Below are 23615 nucleotides of genomic sequence, written 5' to 3' on the forward strand. Positions count from 1 at the left end.
ATGTAAAAAACGCCTGGAATTGTGGAAAAGTGCTTCATGACTTTAGCATCACAGCAATGCACCTGCTCATTCCTCGCTGCTTGTGAGAGATTTTTTGGCCAAAAACAACATGAAAATCATGCCTCTGCAACCATATTCACTGGATTTGGCCCCCTGCAACTTTTTCGTGTTCCCAAAACTGAAGAGACCCATGAAAGGATAAAGATTTTCAATGACAGAGGAAATAAAAACTGTGTTGCTGGAAGTACTCGAGGCTGTACCAAATGTGCTTACGAGAAATGATTCGAGGATTGAAGAAGCATTGACACAAGTGAATTGCATCTGAGTGGTATTACATTGAAGGAGACAACATGAATATGTATGAATAAATAAATATATCTAAAAACAAAGATGATGAGACTTACCAAACAAAAGCACTGGCAGGTCGATAGACACACAAACAAACACAAACATACACACAAAATTCAAGCTTTCGCAACAAACGGTTGATTCCTCAGGAAAGAGGGAAGGAGAGGGAAAGACGAAAGGATGTGGGTTTTAAGGGAGAGGGTAAGGAGTCATTCCAATCCCGGGGGCGGAAAGATTTACCTTAGGGGGAAAAAAGGACAGGTATACACTTGCGCGCGCGCGCGCACACACACACACACACACACACACACACACACACACACACACACATATCCATCCGCACGTCTGTGTATGTGTGTGTGTGTGTGTGTGTGTGTGTGTGTGTGTGTGTGTGTGTGTGTGCGCGCGAGTGTATACCTGTCCTTTTTTCCCCCTAAGGTAAGTCTTTCCGCTCCCGGGATTGGAATGACTCCTTACCCTCTCCCTTAAAACCCACATCCTTTCGTCTTTCCCTCTCCTTCCCTCTTTCTTGATGAATCAACCGTTTGTTGCGAAAGCTTGAATTTTGTGTGTATGTTTGTGTTTGTTTGTGTGTCTATTGACCTGCCAGCGCTTTTGTTTGGTAAGTCTCATCATCTTTGTTTTTAGATATATTTTTCCCATGTGGAATGTTTCCCTCTATTATATGAATAAATTAATATTTTTTCATAAATTTATAAAGTCGCCTTACTTATTGAACACACCTTGTGTATCTGAAATTTCTACAACACAGTATAGAAAGTTTGGGTATGTGGCTCACTGGATAATAGCTACCCTGCACAGAACCTTCAAAACAACTGCACAAATCTTAACTTCTTATCTTAACATCGTAAGCCAGTACTTTTGTAAACAGAGGTTACAATCTAAATCAAATAAAAACAAAAGTTTCCAGAATGAGATTTTCACTCTGCAGTGGAGTGTGCACTGATATGAAACTTCTTGGCAGATTAAAACTGTGTGTCGGACCGAGACTCTAACTCGGGACCTTTGGAAGCATCCCCCAGGCTGTGGCTCAGTCATGTCTCTGCAATAGCTTTTCTTTTAGGAATGCTAGTTCTGCAATGTTCACAGAAGAGCTTCTGTGAAGTTTGGAATGGAGGAGACGAGGTGCTGGCAGAATTGAAGCTTTGAGGATGGGTCGTGAGTCATGCTTGGGTAGCTCAGTCGGTAGAGCACTTGTCTATGAAAGGCAAAGGTCCCAAGTTCGAGTCTCGGTCTGGCACACAGTTTTAATCTACCAGGAAGAAACAGAAGTAGCATTTTTTCATCTGTCCAATAGATTGGCGGACAGAGCCTTGATGTCTATTTTAAGGGAGACATGCTATACATCTAGAATACCTTGGGACCACATTAAATGGGACACTTTCTTTTAAGGAGCACTTGACGTGAACATCTGCTAAGCTCAAAAGCAGAATCGACATTCTCCACAAGCTCTGTGACACTGATTGTGGAGACAGAGTAGTGTGCATCTGTCTGGGGCAGTAGTCCATATGTGAAAAAGATAGATATACCACATAACAAATACATGTGCATGGTTAGCTAGTCAATTTTATCTACTCCTAGATAATGGTTAACCTTCCTAGATGTTGACTTCCACCTCAAAGATGGCTACATCAGTACCTCTGTCCATATCTAACCTACTAACCATCAGCAAACCCTCCACTTTCACAGCTGCCACCCATTCCATACCAAGAAGTCCCTTCCATACAGCCTAGTCACCTGTGGTTGTTGCATTTGCATTGGCGAGTGGTCCCTCTTGGTATATAATTATCATCCTAGCCTTGTACAGAAACAAATCTCCCGTGCCTTATCTTTCCAGTCTCCCACCACCTCCCAAATTTCCACCGTTCGGCCACAAAGAAGTGTTCCCCTCGTAACTCAGTAGCACCCAGGATGGAGCAACTGAATTACATTCTTCGCCAGGGATTTGACTACCTCTCCTCATGCCCTGAAATGAGAAATGTCCTCCCCAATATCCTTCCCATCCCTCCCACAGTGGTATTCTGCTATCTACCGAACTTATACTCGCCCATCCCTACTCAACCCCGGCTTCCAACCACTAACATCATGGCTCATACACCTGTAATAGACCTAGGCGCAAGACCTAACCCATACTTACTCCCACCGCCATCTCTTCCAGCCCAGTCACAAACATCACCTATCCTATCAAAGGCAGGGCTACCTGTGAAACCAGTCGTGTGATCTACAAGCTAAGCTGCAACCACTGTGCTGCATTCTATGTGGGCATGACAGCCAACAAGCTGCCTATCCACATGAATGGCCACTGACAAACTGTGGCCAAGAAACGAGTAGACCACTCTGTTGCTGAGCAAGCTGCCAAACATGACATCTTTCATTTCAGTGACTGCTTCATAGCCTGTGCCATATGGATTCTTCCCACCAACACCAGCTTTTCTATATTGTGCAAGTGGAAACTTTCCCATAACCCTGCTAGTCTCAACCTTCATTAGTCACTGTCCTCATCCATCCAGCCCCTTCCCTGTTCCCATTCTAGCACTACACAGCTCTCATTCCACGTTTGCACCCAGCCTTTTTACTTCTCTCCTTTTCCGTTCCCCCCCACCCCACCTGTCACCTGCCCTCCGTCTAACCTCCCAACTACACATAGTTGCCCTACTCTCTCTCCACCTTGTCCTTGTGCACTCCCCAGCAAAACTGCACTGTCTGCCACCCCTACCCTACTATCCCTCCCCATCCCCGACCCAGCCTCCTCCTTACCCCCCATGCAGTCGCCACTCCCATCAGGCACTGGTGCTGCTGCTCGCAGTGTTGCTTCAGTTGCCTGAGACTGCAGTTGTGTGTGTGTGTGTGTGTGTGTGTGTGTGTGTGTGTGTGTGTGTGGTCTGTTTTTTGATGAAGGCCTTACTGGCCAGAAGTTTTATTTGTGACCAGCTTTTTGTTGTGCGTATCTTTGACTCAGCATCTCCGTTATATGGTGACTGGCAACTTTCCTTTTCATAAGGAGTCATTTCTATCTTGAGTCATTTCTCACCTCCTGATACCACACAGAAGAGTGCTCTATTATATGAATACTAGAAAATGGTTGAAAACCTGGACCCTCCAGTACTGAACGACATATTCCCTGTGGAGTGGAAAAGATTAAGATCAAGACATCCCACCCACATCACAGCTGGGATTCTTACTGAAAATGAATTCATTCCCATCTACGAACGGAAACACTGTAGGCAACAAAAATGTCCACTCCAGTATCTGAAATTGGTTACATTCAGGATAAACCTCTGGAATTGTCCAGCCATGGACAGTTTGGACTACCCTGTACTGCATCCAGAAGGACCATTTTCTTTTATTTACACATCAAGTTCCGTAGGACCAAATTGAGGAGCAAGTCTCCAAGGTCATGGAACGTGTCAGTACATGAAATTACAACGTAAAAGTAATAACAGATAAAAATAAATGTTCATGAACCCGAAAAAAGTCAGTCCATAAATTTAAGTAAACACAACCAACAATACAATAAGAATCAGCTTAATTTTTCAAGGAACTCCTCGACAGAATAGAAGGAGTGACCCATAAGGAAACTCCAGTTTCGATTTGAAAGTGCTTAGATTACTGCTAAGATTTTTTAATTCGAGTGGTAGCTTATTGAAAATGGATGCAGCGGTACACTGCATACCTTTTTGCACAAGAGTTAAGGAAGTCCAGTCCAAATGTAGGTGTGATTTCTGCCAAGTATTAACTGAGTGAAAGCTGCTTATTCTTAGGAATAAGCTAATATTGTTAACAAGAAATGACACTAAAGAATATATATATTGAGAGGCCAATGTCAAAATACCCAGACTCGTGAACAGGGGTTGACAAGAGGTTTGTGAACTTACACCACTTATTGTCTGAACCACCTGTTTCTGAGCCAAAAATATCCTTTTAGAATGTGAAGAGTTACTCCAAAATATAATACCATATGACATAAGCGAATGAAAATAAGCAAAGTAGACTAATTTTCGTGTCGAGCGATCACTCACTTCTGATACCATTCAAATAGGAAAAATGGCAGTATTAAGTCTTTGAACAAGATCCTGAACGTGGGCATTCCACAACAGCTTACTATCTATCTGAACACCTAGAAATTTGAACTGTTCAGTTTCAGTAATCATATGCTTACATTGTTTGATCAATCATATGCACGTTCTGTGAAATTAAAACATCAGGTTTTGTTGAATTTTGTGTTAGAAACTGTAAAAACAGTCTTACTGTGATTTAGCGTTAGTTTATTTTCTACAAGCCATGAACTTAGGTCATGTACTGCACTATTTGAAACCGAGCCAGTGTTGCACACAACATCCTTTACTACAAAGCTAGTGTCATCAGCAAACAGAAATATTTTAGAGTTACCATAATGCTGGGGGGGGGGGGGGCATATCATTTATATAAATAAGGAACAGGAGTGGACCCCCGCTTGACAGTATCACACTCAGACCCCACCCACATCATAGCCATTATCAACATTTTTCGCCTGTTGCTGAAGTAAGAGGTGAACCAATTGTGAGCTACTCCCCGTATTCTGTAATGGTCCAACTTCTGGAGCAATATTTTGTGATCAACACAATCAAATGCCTTAGTTAAATCCAAAAATATGCCAAGCATTCATAACCTTTTGTTTAGCCCATCCAGTAATTCACAGAGAAAAGAGAATATAGCATTTTCAGTTGTTAAACGACTTCTAAAACTGAACTGTACATTTGATAGCAAATTGTGTGATATAAAATGATCAATTATCCTTACATACACAGCCTTTTCAATAACTCTTGCAAATACTGATGGCCTAGAAATAGGTCTAAAATTATCTACATTATCCCTTTCTCCCTTTTTCCCTTTTTATAAAGTGGCTTTACTACTGAGTACTTTAATTGCTCAGGAAACTGACCATTCCTAAAGGAAAAATTACATATATGGCTAAATACAGGGCTATCATGTGTAACACAGTACTTTAATATTCTGCTAGACACTTCATCATAACCATGAGAGTCCTTAGTCTTCAGTGATTTAATTATTGACACAATCTCCCTCTTGTCTGTATCACAGAGGAGGACATCAATCTCAGAAAGGCATTTGCCAAGAAAGTTACATGATTTCCTGTAGAATCTAAATTTTTATTTAATTCACCAGCAATGCTCAGAAAATGATTGTTAAATACTGTACATATATCTGATTTATCCGTAGCAGAAATCAGATCAGTTTGGATTCCGTAGAAATGTTGGAACACGTGAGGCAATATTAACCTTACGACTTATCTTAGAAGAAAGATTAAGAAAAGGCAAACCTATGTTTATAGCATTTGTAGACTTAGAGAAAGCTTTTGACAACGTTAACTGGAATACTCTCTTTCAAATTCTGAAGGTGGCAGGGGTAAAATACAGGGAGCGAAAGGCTATTTACAATTTGTACAGAAACCAGATGGCAGTTGAGGGGCATGAAAGGGGAGCAGTGGTTGGGAAAGGAGTGAGACAGGGTTGTAGCCTCTCCCCGATGTTATTCAATCTGTATATTGAGCAAGCAGTGAAGGAAACAAAAGAAAAATTCGGAGTAGGTATTAAAATTCATGGAGAAGAAGTAAAAAATTTGAGGATCGCCGATGACATTGTAATTCTGTCAGAGACAGCAAAGGACTTGGAAGAGCAGTTGAACGGAATGGACAGTGTCTTGAAAGGAGGATATAAGATGAACATCAACAAAAGCAAAACGAGGATAATGGAATGTAGTCAAATTAAATCGGGTGATGCAGAGGGGATCAGATTAGGAAATGAGACACTTAAAGTAGTAAAGGAGTTTTGCTATTTGGGGAGCAAAATAACTGATGACAGTCAAAGTAGAGAGGATATAAAATGTAGACTGGCAATGGCAAGGAAATCGTTTCTGAAGAAGAGAAATTTGTTAACATCGAGTATAGATTTAAGTGTCAGGAAGTCGTTTCTGAAAGTATTTGTATGGAGTGTAGCCATGTATGGAAGTGAAACACGGACGATAACCAGTTTGGACAAGAAGAGAATAGAAGCTTTCGAAATGTGGTGCTACAGAAGAATGCTGAAGATAAGGTGGGTAGATCACGTAACTAATGAGGAGGTATTGAATAGGATTGGGGAGAAGAGAAGTTTGTGGCACAACTTGACTAGAAGAAGGGATCGGTTGGTAGGACATGTTTTGAGGCATCAAGGGATCACAAATTTAGCATTGGAGGGCATCGTGGAGGGTAAAAATCGTAGAGGGAGACCAAGAGATGAATACACTAAGCAGATTCAGAAGGATGTAGGTTGCAGTAGGTACTGGGAGATGAAGAAGCTTGCACAGGATAGAGTAGCATGGAGAGCTGCATCAAACCAGTCTCAGGACTGAACACCACAACAACAGAAATATTTTTCCTGCGAAGTGACTTTATATCGTCGACCTTGTGCTGGGAGATACACACACACACTCTCTCCACAAGTGGGACAAAACTTCATCACGATCTCGTGACTGCTGCAGGATGACAGACAATTGCTCATGTTGTATCAACATGTCCCACACATCTACATCAGCACCACTCTTTGCAAATGGCTGTAAAGTGCATGACAAAGGGAACATCCCATTGTACCAGTTATTATGGTTTCTTCACATTCCATTCGTTATTGAGCGTGGGAATAATTATTGTTTAAATGCCTCTGTGCATGCTGTAATTAATGTAATCTTGTCCTCACAGTCCCTATAGAAGCGATATTTAGTGGGTAGTAGTATATTCCCAGTGTCGTAATTTAAAGCTGGTTCTTGAAACTTTATGGTTAGGCTTTCTCAAGATAGTTTACATCTATCCTGAAAATAGTTCAGTTTCTTCAGCATCTCAGCAGCTGTCTCCCACAGGTCAAACAAATCTGTAACCATTTATGCTGCTCTTCTCTTCATACAAGCAACATTCTGGATGGGTCACACTAGTTGTTTGTAAGCAATCTCCTTTGTAAACTGATTGCATTTCTCCTGTGGAATGTCCACCCTGATAGCTGAGTGGTCAGAGTGACGGTTTGCCGTCCTGCAGGCCCGGGTTCGATTCCTGGTTGGGTTGGGGATTTTCTGTGCTCAGGGCCTGGGTGTTGTGTTGTCTTCATCATCATTTCATCCCCATGGGGCGCGCAGGTCACCCAATATGGCGTTGAACGTAATAAGACCTGCACTGAGGCAGCCGGACCTGCCCTGTAAGGGCCCTCTTGGCCAATGACGCCAAACACTCATTTCCATTTTTTCCCTGTAGAATATCATTTGCTTTACCCATGACTGAGCCTATGTGATCTCATTTCATATCCCTACAAATTGTTACACCCAGGTATTTGTATGAGACAGCAGATTCCAACTGTGGCTCATTGGCATTATAGTCATAGGATACTACATTTTTCATTTTGTGAAGTGCTTACAAGTGTCCTGTTGAAGATTACCTGACAGTGACGAGTGGTGTGATAAAGTATATAAAAGATCTTGATCGTCAGATATGGCTGTTGTCATTTGGTTCATATTGTGCTGAAGAGGTGCGTTGAAATATTGACATGTAGAAGTTACTTAAGTAATCTTTATATATTTTACATGAGGGGGGGGGGGGGGATACAAAAAACCTGTATATTTTCGAATTGTTTACAAAACAACCTTATTCCATTCAAAACACTCTCCATTACAACTAATACATTTGTCCCACTGGTGCTTCCACTCTTCGAAACATTTTTTTGTAGTCATGTATAGAAATGGCTGACAGCTCCTCCCTCATTTTTTCCTTGACTTCTTTAATGTTGTCAAATTGGTGTCCTTTCTGCCCCTTTTTGTGCATGGAAATAAGAAAAAGTAGCACAGAGCCAGAGCAAATGAGTAAGGTGCGTGGGCATCGAAACGAGGCCATTTTTAGCCAAAAACTGTTTTAACAGAGATGGCTGTAAGTGCAGCTGAGTTGTTGTGGTCGAAGAACCAGTCTCCTGTCTGCCACAAATAAGGTTGTCTTTGATGAACACTGAACTCCAAAATAACCCTCTAATCTCTGTCAGTTGATCAGTTGTCTGTTGATAGCTGGTAAGCACAAGCTCTTGCATATTTTCAATATTTTCATCGATTTGGGTAGTTGATGGATGTCCAGAATGAGGTTTGCCGTCAGTTGACATGTTGCCCTTTTTAAATCGAGCAGACCAATTGTACACTTGAGTTTTTCCCACTGTGTCTTCTTGATAAGCTGTTTTCAACACTAAAACAGTTTCAGCAGCATTTGTACTGAGTAGAAAATAAAATTTCACTGCTACACATTGTTTACTTAAACTTGCCATCATAAAAACTGAAACAAGGACAAAATGGTGCTAGAAAAAACATTCACTGCAGATGAACAGAACAAGCCAGGTCGACAACACAGGCAGCACTGAACTGGCAATGAGTTTCACTATACACATCGAGCAGCAGAAATGCGTACTGCACAAGCTTCACCCACAGCAATGTTATTACAGTTTTTTTGGGCACCCCATTGTATGTGTGTTCCCCCATATATATTTTTTATCTATACAGTTGCATTATATTTTCAAAAATTGATTTTTTTCATTTATATATTTTTAGCTATTTATGTGATTCAAAAACTCTTAATGAATGCCATATGATAAATAGATGTTTGTAAGTTAGTAGATCAGACTGTATTTTTGATTATATATAGTGTGAAATGTGCGCTCCTCTCAGTGGGAGAAGTTATAACCACTCAGAATTGTCCCCTTACTGAAAAGGCAGTACTGAAACAATGGAAAACATCAACAGATGGTTAAAGTCAAATGGATTATTATTGAATTTTGATAAGACTCTCTACATACAGTTCAGTACTTCTCACAGAACTCCACAAGGTATAAAAATATGCTTCCAAAACGATGAAATAATACAAGTGGAGTTGGAAAGAATGAATAAAGCACAGAATCAATAAAGCATCTTAGTTCAGTTACATTTACAGTATACAATTGCTGCTACAGGTGATTTAAAAATCAAGATATTGGTTTAGTCTGAATATTTACATTGACTAATGAATTATGGAATCATTTTTGGGAAACTGAACTTAGAGAGACAGTATTTTCAAAATACAGAAATGTGTTCTGAGAACGATGTTTTGTATTAATTGTAGAACATTCTTCAGGAACCTCTTCAGAAAACTTAAAGTAACCATATTCAATGTATTCTAGATAATGTGATGGAATTTGAAATATAATTAAAGAACTTTCTGTTGGGCAACTCCTTATGTTCCATTGAAGAGTACCTTCATAGAAACTCTGTAAATTTAATGTTTTAAGTTATTTTATAATTAGAATTAGCTCACTAATACAATAGTCTTTCATAACATAGAGTCATTAAGTTTTACTGAATTTAAATAAAAAAAGGTAGCATTTGACTTCCTTCCACATCTCATTCTGCAGTGTCTGTGGAATATGTCAAGGTTTATGACAGTGACGGAACTTCCTCAGTAGAGCTTTCTACCTTTAACAGTTTAGGCAGTCCAGTTCTCTCACTCAACACTAGCACTGATTTTACTTTATACACGTCATGACTGGCTTGAAATAGCCATATACATTTCCTTTGTTGTAAATGAGATCAATATTTTAACAAAGTTAAGAGAAAAACCAGTGTAGCAACACTACAGCTGACCTTGTAGAACTATGCAGCCTCCTTTCCACATTGTGCAGAAAAGTAACAGGGAAGAAGAAAAGGATTTACATAGCCTATTCACACAGTGATCATTTCACAGTGACATGGGATCCTTCATTGTAATTCAGTGAAAGTAAATAGCTCCAGTATATGAGGTGTCCGTAATTAAAATTCCAATTAAAAAACGGTGTAGAAAGAGAACCACTGCTCAGAATTACGTCAAATTTGAACAGCATATTATTGACATAGGGTGGAATGTCACAGAACAAAAATAAAATTTAGGGAAAATTGGTCAAAATATGGCACTATAAGCATCTTAATGTAAATGGGCTCGGTTACAAATGACAGATAAATCGCAATATCATGGCTTTTGGTTTGAGTTGCACATTACACCATCTGTACTGTTCAGTGTGCAAGACTGCAGAGGTTCAGCAGTCAACAGTTGTGGCACTGTTATTAGGGAAGCCCATCCATCATGGCAAGGTTGTACCACATTGTATGGGAAAAATAAGTTTCTAACTGTCCTGAGGCCAAAGACCACATAAAAAGCAAAATGTCATCGGTTTTTAATTGCCCTGGGGCCAAAAAGGTATAAAAAGCAAAATGGCATCAGTTTCTAATTGTCATGAAGCTAGCAAGATGTTCAATATGCTCTCCACTGTTTCCTGCCACAAGCTGAAATTGAGAAACAGCATGTTCCACAACAGATAGGAGTGTCTCGGTAATAGAGTTCAGAATGTTTTGCACAGTGTGTGCCTTCAGTTCAGCTCATTCATAATTGGATCACTGAACACAATATCTTTCACATAATCCCATAGCCAGTTAAGATCACATGATCTAGATGGTCAGGGAAGTGATGGCTGATAATTCTAGTTTTTCCAAAGTGTCTCTGTAGCAACAGCAGCTTCAGCAGCTGTTGCAGTGTGCAGAGGAGTGCCATCTTGCATAAAAATGATCCTACCCACACATCCACGCTGTTGAAGGGTTGGAATGATGTTGGTGCACAAAACTCCCTCATAGCATTTACCAGTGATGTTACAGGCAACAAGACCTGCAGGACTCATCTCCTCTAAAAAATACAGCTCTGCAATAAACAATCCCATCAACCTTCACCACACAGTCACCTTCACAAAATAAAGTGGGCTCAGTTGATGTGCGTTCAGATTTTCCGCTGCCCGTATTCTGCAATCCTGCATTTTGACATGTGCTTAGAGATGGAAATGGGCTTTATCTGTCCACAGAATGTTCCATGGCCATTCACTGTCCACTTCCATGCAAGCATGAAATTCCAGAGTGAATGTTTGTCTTGCTGGCAGGCCAGGGGACAGCAACTCATGAACATGGGTGATATTCTGTGGATAGCAATGCATGATGTTTCCTAGAGTTTTGTACACTGTGCTCACAGACATGTACATCGTTTGGGCGTTTCCCCGTGCACTACATGTTTGCACACCTCCACTTGATCGCACCTGCAGTGCCGTGGCCACTACTTCGACAGATGTCAGATCAACTGCTTTCTTGCCATTGCCACAGTGCACTTCACAAAAACCTGTCTTTTCAGATTTTGTAATCATTTTCTCCAGACCCTTTGTCAGTGCCCTTTGAGTGTCCAGAACTTCTGCAGGGCTGCTGACACACATCACTGATCATGTAAAGGGGCTTTGCCAGCAGTGTGCAGTCCTTCATGGAGACAGTCACGTTGGGTGCCTTGTTTGCAAACTGATGAACAGCCTTGTGCCACGCGTCTGTTGGTGTGCACATTCTGATACTTACAGTGCCATTTATTGGTCAAATTTTCACCTTTTTTTGGTTTCAAGACTTTTCCCTGTGCAAATTTGACATCATTATGGTTTTATTTCTACAGCATTGTGAAACGGGAACTTTAATTATGGACACCCTGTACGTGTGCACAGCGACATAAGTATGTTTATGAGGATAGGGCATGTGGTTGGCTGTGGCCTCACTGCAGAAACTGTCCTGGCATTTGCCTGAAATGTTTCATTAAAACAAGGGAAAGCCTAAACCAGGATGGCCCGAGAGAGCAAACTCCATCATCCCAAATATGAAATCTGTGGCATGACAACTGTACTGCCTCATTTGGTTAATCCATTCTGTGCAATTTTCAGTTGATCATAGACAGTTTGCACCATATTTTTTGTAATAAAAATGTAGTTTCTCCCTGTACAAACTAGGAGTACTCACTGTTGACTCCAGTACCATGAACATGTACATCTCCATGTCCACCTTTTAGTCCACCTCAAAAACTGAGACCGCATCCCCCCTCATGAGTGATGCTGAGCTCAGGAGAATGTTAGTCATTACTGTTGTACTGTACAGGCCTCGACACACTTTCTTGTAAAATCATTATATTGTGATTATTTATAGTAATGTGACAGTGTGTTGTAGCTATCCTCTTTTGTTATGTAAGTAATCTTTCATTGTATAGTGTGCATTAGTTATGAAATATGTGTTATCTACCCTTTTAAATAGACGTATCTTAGTAATGTTTTTCGTCTCCTTGTGCAGTTTATTATGCAATTTTATTCCCTGGTAGAAAATAATGTTTCGAGTTTTTTTGTTTGTTTTTCCTTGGTAAATGGAAGTTCAAACTGGCCCTTGTCACATTATTGTGTATAGAACTGTTAGTGAAATAGATGGTTAATTATTTAGTTAATTAGTTACTTGTACTGTAGATCAAATTCACAGTAAACATTACAGTGTGGAATGTGTCAACAGAACAAACATAGAACACTTGTCTACAACTAAATAATATTAATAATAATAATATTAATGGTTTCTTTGATATGGACAGGTTGTTAAATGTACTCATTTGATGCAATAAGGATACCCAATTTTGTAAATAGTTCTTTACAATGAACCTGACTGTTACTTTTAGTTATTATTGTTATGGCCCTTTTCTGCAGTTTGCTAACGGTGTCCACACTTTTTACTACTTTGGTCCCCCAGAAAAGAGACCCATAGCTAAAAGTTGATAGCATGTAAGAATAGTGACAATCATAAGAAGACATTGGCTGTTTCAAACCACTGCTACAACCCTAAGAGCATAATATGCTGATGACATTCGTTTCACCAGTATCATTGTGTGTTCATTCCATGTTAATTTACAATCAATGTTCAGCTTTAAAAACTTTGCCTTTGTAACACAGTTTATAGGTTCACTATCTATGCTCAGTGCAACAGAATTGTCTTCCCTCTTTGTGCTGAAGTGCAGGCTGTTTATTTTCTCTATGTTCAGTGTTATAAACATACTGTTTGCTTGTAAATATCTGTGAAGGTTTATTTGCCTTCTCAATTATGATGAGTTCTGGTGTTTTTATCAGTGACTATGATATTACTTTCGTCAGCAAAGAGAACTTTTTCTCAATGACTTATCCAATCTGGAAAGTCATTGTTATATATAAAGAAAATTATGGGGCCCATTGCACCACCCCGAGGCAACCTATATATACGTGTTTTTGTGTGACAGTTGTTTTACAAAAAATTTATCATCAGCAGATGTGTGAACTAACTCTGCATTTTGCGCCCTATTTTCCGGGTAAGACAGGGACCATTCATTTGCTGTCCCTCTTACTCCAAATACTTCTAGTTTGTTTAATAATTTTGTATCATCAACAGTGTCAAAAGCCTTGCACAAGTCTTAAGTCTGTGCCTGTAACACAGTGGTCCTTTTTAGGAGCTTCAAGTACCACTGTTGTGAACTCTCCAGTGGCCGATATTGTACTACTCTCACATCAGAATCCAAATTGTGCTTAGTTAGAAGCACTTTCATGTGAAAGTGGGGAATACAGTAGCAATCCCAAATAATGGTCATCTGTGGGGAAAGTAAAATGGTATTTTTAGTTATTATTGTGTCCAATACTCAGAAAAGGATAGAAACACAGTATACAATGCAGTACATGCAATATACTGGGGATAGAAAAGTGCTGTTCTACTGTATAAGTGAATTAGTGAAAATTTATCTTGATTTAAGTACAGTACTACCTTAACAAATCCTCATACACCAGTATAATACAGAATTAAAATTTCATTCATGTTCTCTGTAAGGTTGGTTTGAAATACTGCTGTATTTTTTTCTGAAACAGAGTGTCATTTATAATTGTCTTCTCAATGTGTGTTTTAACTGCTAACATCAAATTGAGTCCCTGTTCATCATATTTCACTAAAAACTAGTGTTTCAGTTTTCTTACCTCTTCAACTGCCTGCTACTTGAGAGTGGCGTAAAGTCCAGTTCAGTTGCATCATTCTCATCGTGTTTTCCATTTTTGACAATGTCCCTTCTTGATGAAGCTTTTGTATGAGCTCACTCCCACTTGTTGATATGTTTTCTGTGAACAGTGCATCACTGATATTGCCATATTCCTCAGATCCACTAATTTCCTCTACTAAAGCATGAAGTTCATGCTTAAGTTTCTTGAGGTTGTTTTCTGCAAACCATCGTCAACTGCTGAGGTACGGTAATTAAAAATGAACCCTGCTCTCTTGGAACAGTTGCTGATTGAAGTGGATGTCACTTGATTTAAGGCTGAAAAAATCCACAGAATTGTATCAAATACACTGATAGGTTTACAAAGTTCATTCCACATTCGACTTTGTTCATTTGAGACAAAAAATGTGTCAACCCTCACTTCTTGCCTTTAAAATGCTTTGAGAGTTTGGATTATCCTCTGAGCCAGTGATGGCAACTTGAAGGTGAATTTGGTGTTAAAAAGGCTTATTTTCACATTTTTTTAGTGCAGCTTTGCAATGGGAAGTGGCATTATTCATAAACAAATCATTTTCCTCCTTTGTCTTTCCATTCTCCTGTCAAATGCCAGCAAACATTCAGTCATTTTTGCCCTTATCGATTAAGATCATTTATTAGCATACCACTCCACGTTCAGGTTACTCAAGTCAATACCCTTGAAACGTCTAGCCCTTGCATCCATACATATAAATTAAGATTTTTCAGATTCACACAGTAGAACAGTGAAGTTTTACCTCCAGAAGAATTTTCACCTTTCAGGGCCATTGTTTCACTGGGAAAATTTGTGAAGAAAAGGCCACACTCATCACAGTTAAAAAATTTTCTTTCTTCTTAACACTCACAAATTTCTGTTACCATCTCTTGACACAATTTTTTCATCAGATGAACTGGATTCACCAGACATGATTAGAAAAGAGGTGATGTGGTGTCTATTCCTAAAATTCTCAAGCCAGCCTACAAATACTAAAATACGTGAAATATTAACTCCTTGGCAGTTGCGAGTGCTTTATTGTAGATCTGAGGTCCACTAGCGGGCAAATTATTGCTGTGAGCGTGGCAGAACCATTCTGAAGTCAAATTCTCAACTGTTAAGCCTGTTGTGTTGCAAAAACTGCATTTACTGGTAAGGTTATCATTTCTAGTTCATGATTACGTAATATTCTTTTCTTTTCTTTTCTTAAAATGTCACTGATCTTTGTTTTTCCAACAGCAAACCTCATGGCCATATTTCTAACACTAAGCTTTTCCATTTCATAAACATTGATGATCTCAACCTTTTCATTCAGTGTTAACCAATTAGGATTTAGCATTAAAGTGCACGAGTGCTCTCACTTGTAGACAGAAACAGTATGCACTTTAACTAACAAACCCTTCAAATGCATGATAATGATTGTTTTTGTTTAATTTACAACTGTCTTTTTCTTTCATGCTATCTGTTATGTGGAAGTTGTAATTGTTGCTGGGGGATACATTTCAATGCCCATGTCTATTATTGAGGATGTCCACTGTTCAGATGAATTCAACATAAGGGCTTATGTTTTTGCAGCTGAATTTTAAAATACTGAGAGGAGTCTTCTTTTGAGAAATGTCTGTTTAAGGAAATTTTCCTGGCTATCATCAAGTGAGGAATATATCACCAAGAACTAAAGCTGAGAGAAAACATGTCGTCTCACTCCCTCTATTTATATATTATTATCTGATTTGAAGGAATGAACCTGTTCTCTTAAGGATTGATATCCATAATATATTCCAAAATGCTTGTGATAATATTTTTACCTTATTAAGTCAGCTCCCAACTCCGACAGAATTACTCATTCTGCATAGTGTTAACTTTATTTCGTTCTGTATATTTGCCAGAATTACGACCGTTACGAGAACAATGTCAGGAAGTAACAACAGAATATGAGCAAAAGAAGCAGATATATGATTCAACAGCTGCTGGTCTGGAGAGCACTACAGCAAAAATTGAACAGGTATGAAAACAGTCCCGATTTATGTGACATCAGTTTGTAATTAGGATGAGTTCTAAGATACAATTTTAAGCATAACCATAACACATGTTCTTAGTTTTTCATTACATGTTGATCTTTGGAGCTGATCTGTGTAGTGTACTTTTGACACTTGATGTTCTATTTTGAATCCATATGTACTACTCTATTGCCTATTGTTGTGCTTGCTTGATCACAGGATCATATCATCCATATTTTCCCATTTATGGCTTTCATTTTTAGTTAACTGATTACAACTATGTGTGATTTACATCACAAAACACAGTTGTTGTATATTAATCTTGCAAACCAGTGTAATATGCAAATATTGTATTGTACACTGTAAAGTGTCTCAGTTCATAAGACAAACATACCAGTGAGCCCTGCTCTCTATAAACTGCCAAATTGTAATGACAGATGAAGATTAGCCTCTACATCTCAAAATACACATTAGTTTTGTTGAAAGGTATTTCACAACTTTACCGGAGAATAACATGACATACAATTAGTTTGCAAGAATGGGCTATGGTTGACCTGGTTTGAGTATTATTATCTGACAGCATATTTGTTTTCCTTTTATTAGATTATTTTTGTTTTAGTAAGTGACAGAAAAACATAACAAGGAACAGTACAACAAAATCTAACAATAAAAGTAAGCACTCAACAGTTATGTAAAACACCCAGTGAATTAGTGTGGGGAGAACAAGCCCAGAGAGAGGGGTAGGATCTTCTTTCCATCAAAGGACCATCATGTGACTTATCAGTGTTAACCAAAATATACTTGAAAAAAGTGTTCCGCCTACTACTAGACATTATTGTGGAGGTTCTGCAGTGTCAGGGGATCTTAACAATTCCTTAGCAGTCACAACTTATATTCAAAAACAAAGTCACAGTTGGCTCCCATCAGTGGTTGACTAGTTTTATTTTCAAAATAAAAAAGTTTTTATCAACAGTCAATGTCACTAAAAAGCTATTTTTAAACAGTTTAGTTGCACACTTATTATGACTACGGTAGGTTAAATGTTTCTGGTCTAGCAAAATTGTTGGCTTGCCTGACATTGGATACCAATGAAATTCAACACAATTTTTCACTCATAATTAGAATCAATATCACACACTCCAGTGTTACTTAAATATTGCCCCATGTTTATGACATTTTTGCTCAAGAACACAAAGTAAGTTCAGTTTTTGACATGCTGTTAACAACTGTCCTGTGCACTATATTGTTAAAATTGTTGATTTCATGAATTTGATTATTACCTATTCTTGTTTCTTTAACCTGTCTCTCCTCGTCCTCTCTCTCCCCTCCCCCCCCCCTCCCCCCACCCCCCTCCACATGTAATGCAGTTTGTTTTATACTGTAGCTAAAATTTGTCTCTTTTTTAAAATGTGTTTTATTCATGCCCATCATAACACTGGCAGTTGAACTGCTGAACATTACAGTGTTTTAGTGGAGAAATAAAGGAAATGTTTTAAGAATTTATCTTAAGCAAATAAATGAACTACTTTTTGAACTTGGTGTTATGAAGTAAATTTATTTATTTATTTTTGTTCTAGCGCAGGCTAAAATAAATTATTTATTTGAAGCAAATAAATTTCCAGCTATTCCCTGCATTTGGTCTTCATAGTCATTTACTTTGCAGGAAGTACGAGCACTGAAAGATGAAATAAATTCTAGAGAATCACAGATTGCTCTTTTAGAGGCACAGTGCAACATGACAAAAGTAAAACTCGAAATGGTATCAGAGGAAATTCAGCTTTATGTAAGCAGCACTCCAGCAGATAAAAATAAGTCCATGAGGTATGATGTATAATGAAAAATACACAAACTTTTGCATTAATGTAGTAGGAAAGTTGTGGCAGAATGTAAATAATTTTATCAGTAAAGGAGACCACTCACTGAGTAGTGTAAGTGTTAAACTTTGCTAGCTTAAATCCTTGGACGAGTGGGTGCCCCCCCTCACCCCCCACACATACATCTGTGCACCTACATTGTGTTGGCTGGACAAAAGGCATAAGCATAGGTGCACAGGTGTGTTTGTGTGCATGTATGTGTGCGTGTGCGCGTGTGCGTGCACACGTATGTGCATGTGTGATATTCATTCTCTTTTGCGTTTGCCTGTCAATGACTTAACTCTTCTGCTATCCAGTGAGTGGTTTCGTTAACTCCTAAACTGCATTTTTTTTTCAATTCATGCAATAATTCTCTTCCTTCTACTTTATAGAGAAAAGTTAACAAACTTGATAAACGAACAAGAAAAATTGAGTCGCCAGCTCAAAGAAGAACAACGAACGGTCAAGGAGCATCAAACTAACCACACTCGTCAGATGAAGTTGTGGTCAGATTTACAAAAGTTAGTAACTGTGTTCACAGTTTATTTTTATGTTCTAAGTGTGTGATGTTTTGCAGACACTTTTCTTGGAGTTGCTATACTATTTACACTTCTTCCATTAAGGTCCTTATTACATGCTATATTTCATAGAAATATCAACATTTATTTGTCGGATTCGATGTCTGCCACTTTTCAGTATCTAACTACATGACTGTTGTTTTTTTACTCTAAAACCTTACCTTCATGTCAAACACTAACATGATTTCCTTATATAATGACAAGTTGTACCATATTTGTCACATTGTATCATTAATTTATTTAACAACAGAAAGTAAAATATCCATCTACTACAAATTTATTTGCTAATTGTTCACGTATACCTGATTATGCACAGATTATGCACAGAAACACACAACAGAAAACAGCATTCATACTAGCTTTTGCACTCTAGGTCTTTTTCCTGTAGTAGAATGCGCATTCACTGGTACAGCCATACAGACACTTAAATGCACACTCCCATGACCATGGCAAGACTAATTATTGAAGCTCCATCCAGGAATTTCCAAAATTGTTACATTTTTAAAATTGTGATATCTGAATTGATTGTAGAATTTTGTGGTATGTTCCAGATTAATGGAGTGTAAAAAACGTTGTCATCAGGCAGCTCTTGAAAACAGTGGAGTTGTCCATAGAGAAAAAGGGGCTGAATATTGGTCAAGTACTAAAAACTAACTGTTGCAAAATTAGAATTGAATTTTTTGCATTTCTGTCTCAAAGAGCTTGTAAAATATGGCTCTTTCTATAGTACTGTTTGTTAATTAATTGAGTCATTACTGTTGATGAATACTGTTTTAAGATTGTATGTACTATTTTTCCTGTGAATCTATGATCCCATGTGTTGAACATATTTAAAATACAACAGAATTAACAGTTAAAACAGTTTTTACATTTGTAGACACACTATACAAGATGTAGAGAATATTTATTTTGATTAAAATTTGCCTAAGGAATAAACTGCTGTGATTGCAACCCTTTATTCTTGCGATGCTGGAAATGTTCAGGCAAGGCTTTGTGTAGAACTGAACACTACTTTTTAGCTTTGAATATTTCCAAGCACCAGATTGACAGTACAATTTCTTTATGTAAGTCTGCTGTTGCTGCAAAACAGGATGTCAGTTGCCACAGTGCTCATCCACGGACATCTGCTCACAACCAAATTCTCAATTACTTGTTGCATTTTTATTCACTATTATTATCTGTTTGGTGATTCTGTGATCTGATCGCATTGTTACATCTATCTTTTCAGATTACCATACATAAAAATTGAACAGTATTGAAAAACAAGATGTAGGTGGTAGAGTGCACCTGGGTCAGTACAAAAGTGCCAGTTTTGAAGAAAAGATTAGAGGCTGTTTTTGTTACTTTAAAGTGTAGATTGTTGAAATGGGTGCTGCTGAGCTCTCAGATAATGGAAACTGGTATGAAGGTCAGTTTCTGTATCAAGTCATGGGGCCATTATAATCACAGTAACTTTCAAATTTCTGAAATGCACTTTTTATAGCCTGGATGCTGCCACATGTAACTTTGCCCTTGTTTGCAGAAGGGAAGAGTCAACTGATAGGACAGTGATTTTTTTTGTGGAATGATAGATGGACCCATCCAAAAATGATTTGAATGGTGGTTTGAAAGTTTGAAGAGGTGGTTCAACAATAGCTAAATATTATTTAGAAAAATTATGTGATTTTATTTTTTGTGTCAGTAGGAAGCAACATAAATCATGAATATGCAGAGTATCCCTAAGATCAACAGGTAATGGCTGCAAATCTTAGACAATAATGGTAGCTTTTGCCAATTCTTCCATGGTGCATGAGGCTGACACTGTTAGGAAAAAACAGACTCCTCGCTGAAACACAATTTCTAATTAATCTTGTTCCTAGTGTCACCAGAAGACAAGTCAGTTGACTGGATTCTTGGTAGTCAGCCATTCTCTGTGGCTGTGAGGGAGTATTTCTTCAGGAAGGATCGATCTTCTACAGAAGCAGCATTCTAAGACATCATGTTTGTTGTAGTGACACTGAGTTTCACAGTAAATTTAAGGAAGCTCCTTGCCTTCCATTGTGAATGTGCCATTTGGTAACCAAACAGATGATGAGCAACAAATGTCATTGCCAAGGTCATTTTTCCACTTGGTACTACTACTGTTCAAGTGTCAGGATGAACAATTCCAATGACAAACACTTGTGCACACTAGAGATCAGAAATGGAGCAAGTATGAGTCTACTGTTGAGGGTTGCATACATTAGAAATCAAGGTGCCACTTGTATATCAGTGCCATACTGGCTTGATTCACTTGTGTGTTTAATGAGTCTGAGAACAATGGAACTATGGTTGCTTCCTGCCGGAACTTGAGGCTGGTTGTGACTTCGTACAGATGTTGAGTGTATGATCTTGCTTTTGTTAAGTTGCAGTGACAGAGTGAAAATGACTTCTCATTGGGGAACAAAATGGTTGTATTTTTTTTTATTCCATCTCCAGCATATGAAATGATATGAGCTCCATGAAATGAAAACAGGACATAGAGAAATGTCACTGTTTTATCCCTGCAACCAAAAAGCATTCTATTTGTGTGTTCTTTTGGTGTTGGCAACTACTGTTTATGCATTAATAGTGAGTTGTGTAGCTTATCGTTCATTTCTGTATCTGTTTTGAAGACTGCTGTATTTTATTTTAATGATTAACCACCATTTAAAGAATACTCTTATTCCTAGTATCATATTTCTTTTTACCATTGTCACAGACATAGCATGTCAAAAGTTTGTGTACTTTGGAAGCATATTGTGGTATCACTGCTATCCCACATGGCTGTATTCATAGTCACCTCTGTGACGAGTGCAGAGCGTGATTGTAGAGAATAGTGGTTCAGCTCCCATTGTGCAAGTATCATACAGTGTCGATGCCACGGCTGCAAAATACAATTTACAATAATTTTGTACAAGTAATTAAAATTCTTGTTGCAGAAGTTCTGTATTTCATGTCAGCATTGACAGTTCAGTATTGGTGATATATTTGAGGTGATAATTCTGAAATTGTATGTAATGTGCCGAGAACAACAATCAATTGTGTTGCAACAGTTATGGAACAAGTAATGTGTACCAGAAAAATATCTGTATGAACCTTAAAAATGAGAGAGAGATGTATAATCAGTTTGACAAGTATCAGGTATGTAGTTACTTATTGTTCGGATGTCATGCTGCGAAATTTTCAAATAGCTGCATTGGGATCACTCACACTTACTCTTGTGAAAATAGCAACATCACTAGGATGCATTAATACTGATTACAAGAACTATGTTACTCATCTAAATGTATAATGGCCTGTCTAACGTGTTCATACTCCAATTATCTGAACTGTGAGATTCATATTACAGTTATAGACTTCCGTACATTCCAGTGGACTATGCAGCTGAAGTACCAATAAAAGAGTACGTCAGTCATTTTGATAATATTAGTTGTGAATGGTGCAGCCCATAATTTACAGTGCTTTATTAAAAGAATATATTTGAATTATACCAAATAAAGTTGGATCTTATTGTGTGTGTGTCTCCCCAACCTGTTAAATAATAAATATTACGGGATTCCATGTTCAGCTGACAGTGGGAGAAGCAAGAGGACAACTGCTGAGGGCCCTGATACTTAGAGTTTAGGCAATTGGTTGTAAACTATCTAAACCTCATTCCTGTGTTTATGTGACTTTGTGCAGCATTCAAAGTGAGAGAGAGACCAGTTGTTATTTAAACACCGGAGCGAGCAACATCAGTATCATTGTTAACTCTCTCTGAGTGGTTATTAAATATTAAAATAAATTTACAGTAGTCTTTGAAACAGTTCTATACACGTGCAAATGTACGTATCATATACTAATACATCTATTGTCATACAGGACAATTATAATTAAAGTTAAACTTTCAAAATGCTGTAGAAATAACACCACTGGTCAAAATGATGTCAAATTGCAGTGGAATGTTGTCTGAGAAGGGGGAAGGAAATGGCAGAAGAGAAAAAATAGTGTGAAAATTGACCAATAGATGGGGCTATACATGTCAGAATACATAAACAAAAACACCTGTCATGCGTATGACCCATTGAAGTTGGTATAAACACACTGGGTACATGGCTTTTCTTTCTTTCGCATCTGTGACACTTGCCATGCCTGTCTCATTGCAAGATTGCGCTCTGCTTATAAAGCTGTATTACAAGGATGATGACTGTGCACACCTTGCACTGCAGAAGTTCCAGACACTGAAGGCTTTGGTCCGATGACTGCCATGTGTCTGGAGAAAATGATTCAGAATGATGGGTTCTTTTGGTGTGCAACGTGGTAGAGGGAGGAAGCGAATTGATTTGATGACAGTGCCCACAGCAATGCAGAAGGAGATGAGTGGTGATGTGAAAATGTGTAGTCCATGGAGAATTGCCCAAACATTGAGCATACCCGTGAGCATGGCGCGTAAAATCCTATGAAGCATTGTTCTTCGCTGTTGTTGTTGTTGTTGTGGTCTTCAGTCCTGAGACTGGTTTGATGCAGCTCTCAATGCTACTCTATCCTGTGCAAGCTTCTTCATTTCCCAGTACCTACTACAACCTACATCCTTCTGAATCTGCTTAGTGTATTCATCTCTTGGTCTCCTTCTACGATTTTTACCCTCCATGCTGCCCTCCAATACTAAATTAGTGATCCCTTGATGCCTCAGAACATGTCCTATCAACCGATCCCTTCTTCTAGTCAAGTTGTCCCACAAACTTCTCTTCTCCCCAATCCTATTCAATACCTCCTCATTAGTTATTTGATCTACCCATCTAATCTTCAGCATCCTTCTGTAGCACCACATTTCGAAAGCTTCTATTCTCTTCTTGTCCAAGCCATTTATCGACAATGTTTCACTTCCATACATGGCTACACTCCATACAAATACTTTCAGAAACGACTTCCTGACAC

The 23615-nt window shown here is 38.5% G+C and overlaps 1 protein-coding gene across 2 annotated transcripts in view; it reads left to right on the forward strand.

Moving 5' to 3' along the window:
- Positions 1-19574, forward strand: part of LOC124777230 (intraflagellar transport protein 81 homolog) — a 112218-nt gene extending 92644 nt beyond the window's left edge. For both annotated transcript variants that reach the window (XM_047252557.1, XM_047252556.1), the window contains exons 10-13: positions 16157-16272; positions 17931-18088; positions 18513-18641; positions 19250-19574. In XM_047252557.1, coding sequence (XP_047108513.1) covers positions 16157-16272; positions 17931-18088; positions 18513-18641; positions 19250-19352 — 506 coding nt within the window. In that variant the 3' untranslated portion in view covers positions 19353-19574. The remainder of the gene's footprint in view (positions 1-16156; positions 16273-17930; positions 18089-18512; positions 18642-19249) is intronic.
- The last annotated feature ends 4041 nt before the right edge of the window (positions 19575-23615 follow it).

The sequence above is a fragment of the Schistocerca piceifrons genome, chromosome 2, assembly GCF_021461385.2.
Source record: "Schistocerca piceifrons isolate TAMUIC-IGC-003096 chromosome 2, iqSchPice1.1, whole genome shotgun sequence".
NCBI lineage: Eukaryota > Metazoa > Arthropoda > Insecta > Orthoptera > Acrididae > Schistocerca > Schistocerca piceifrons.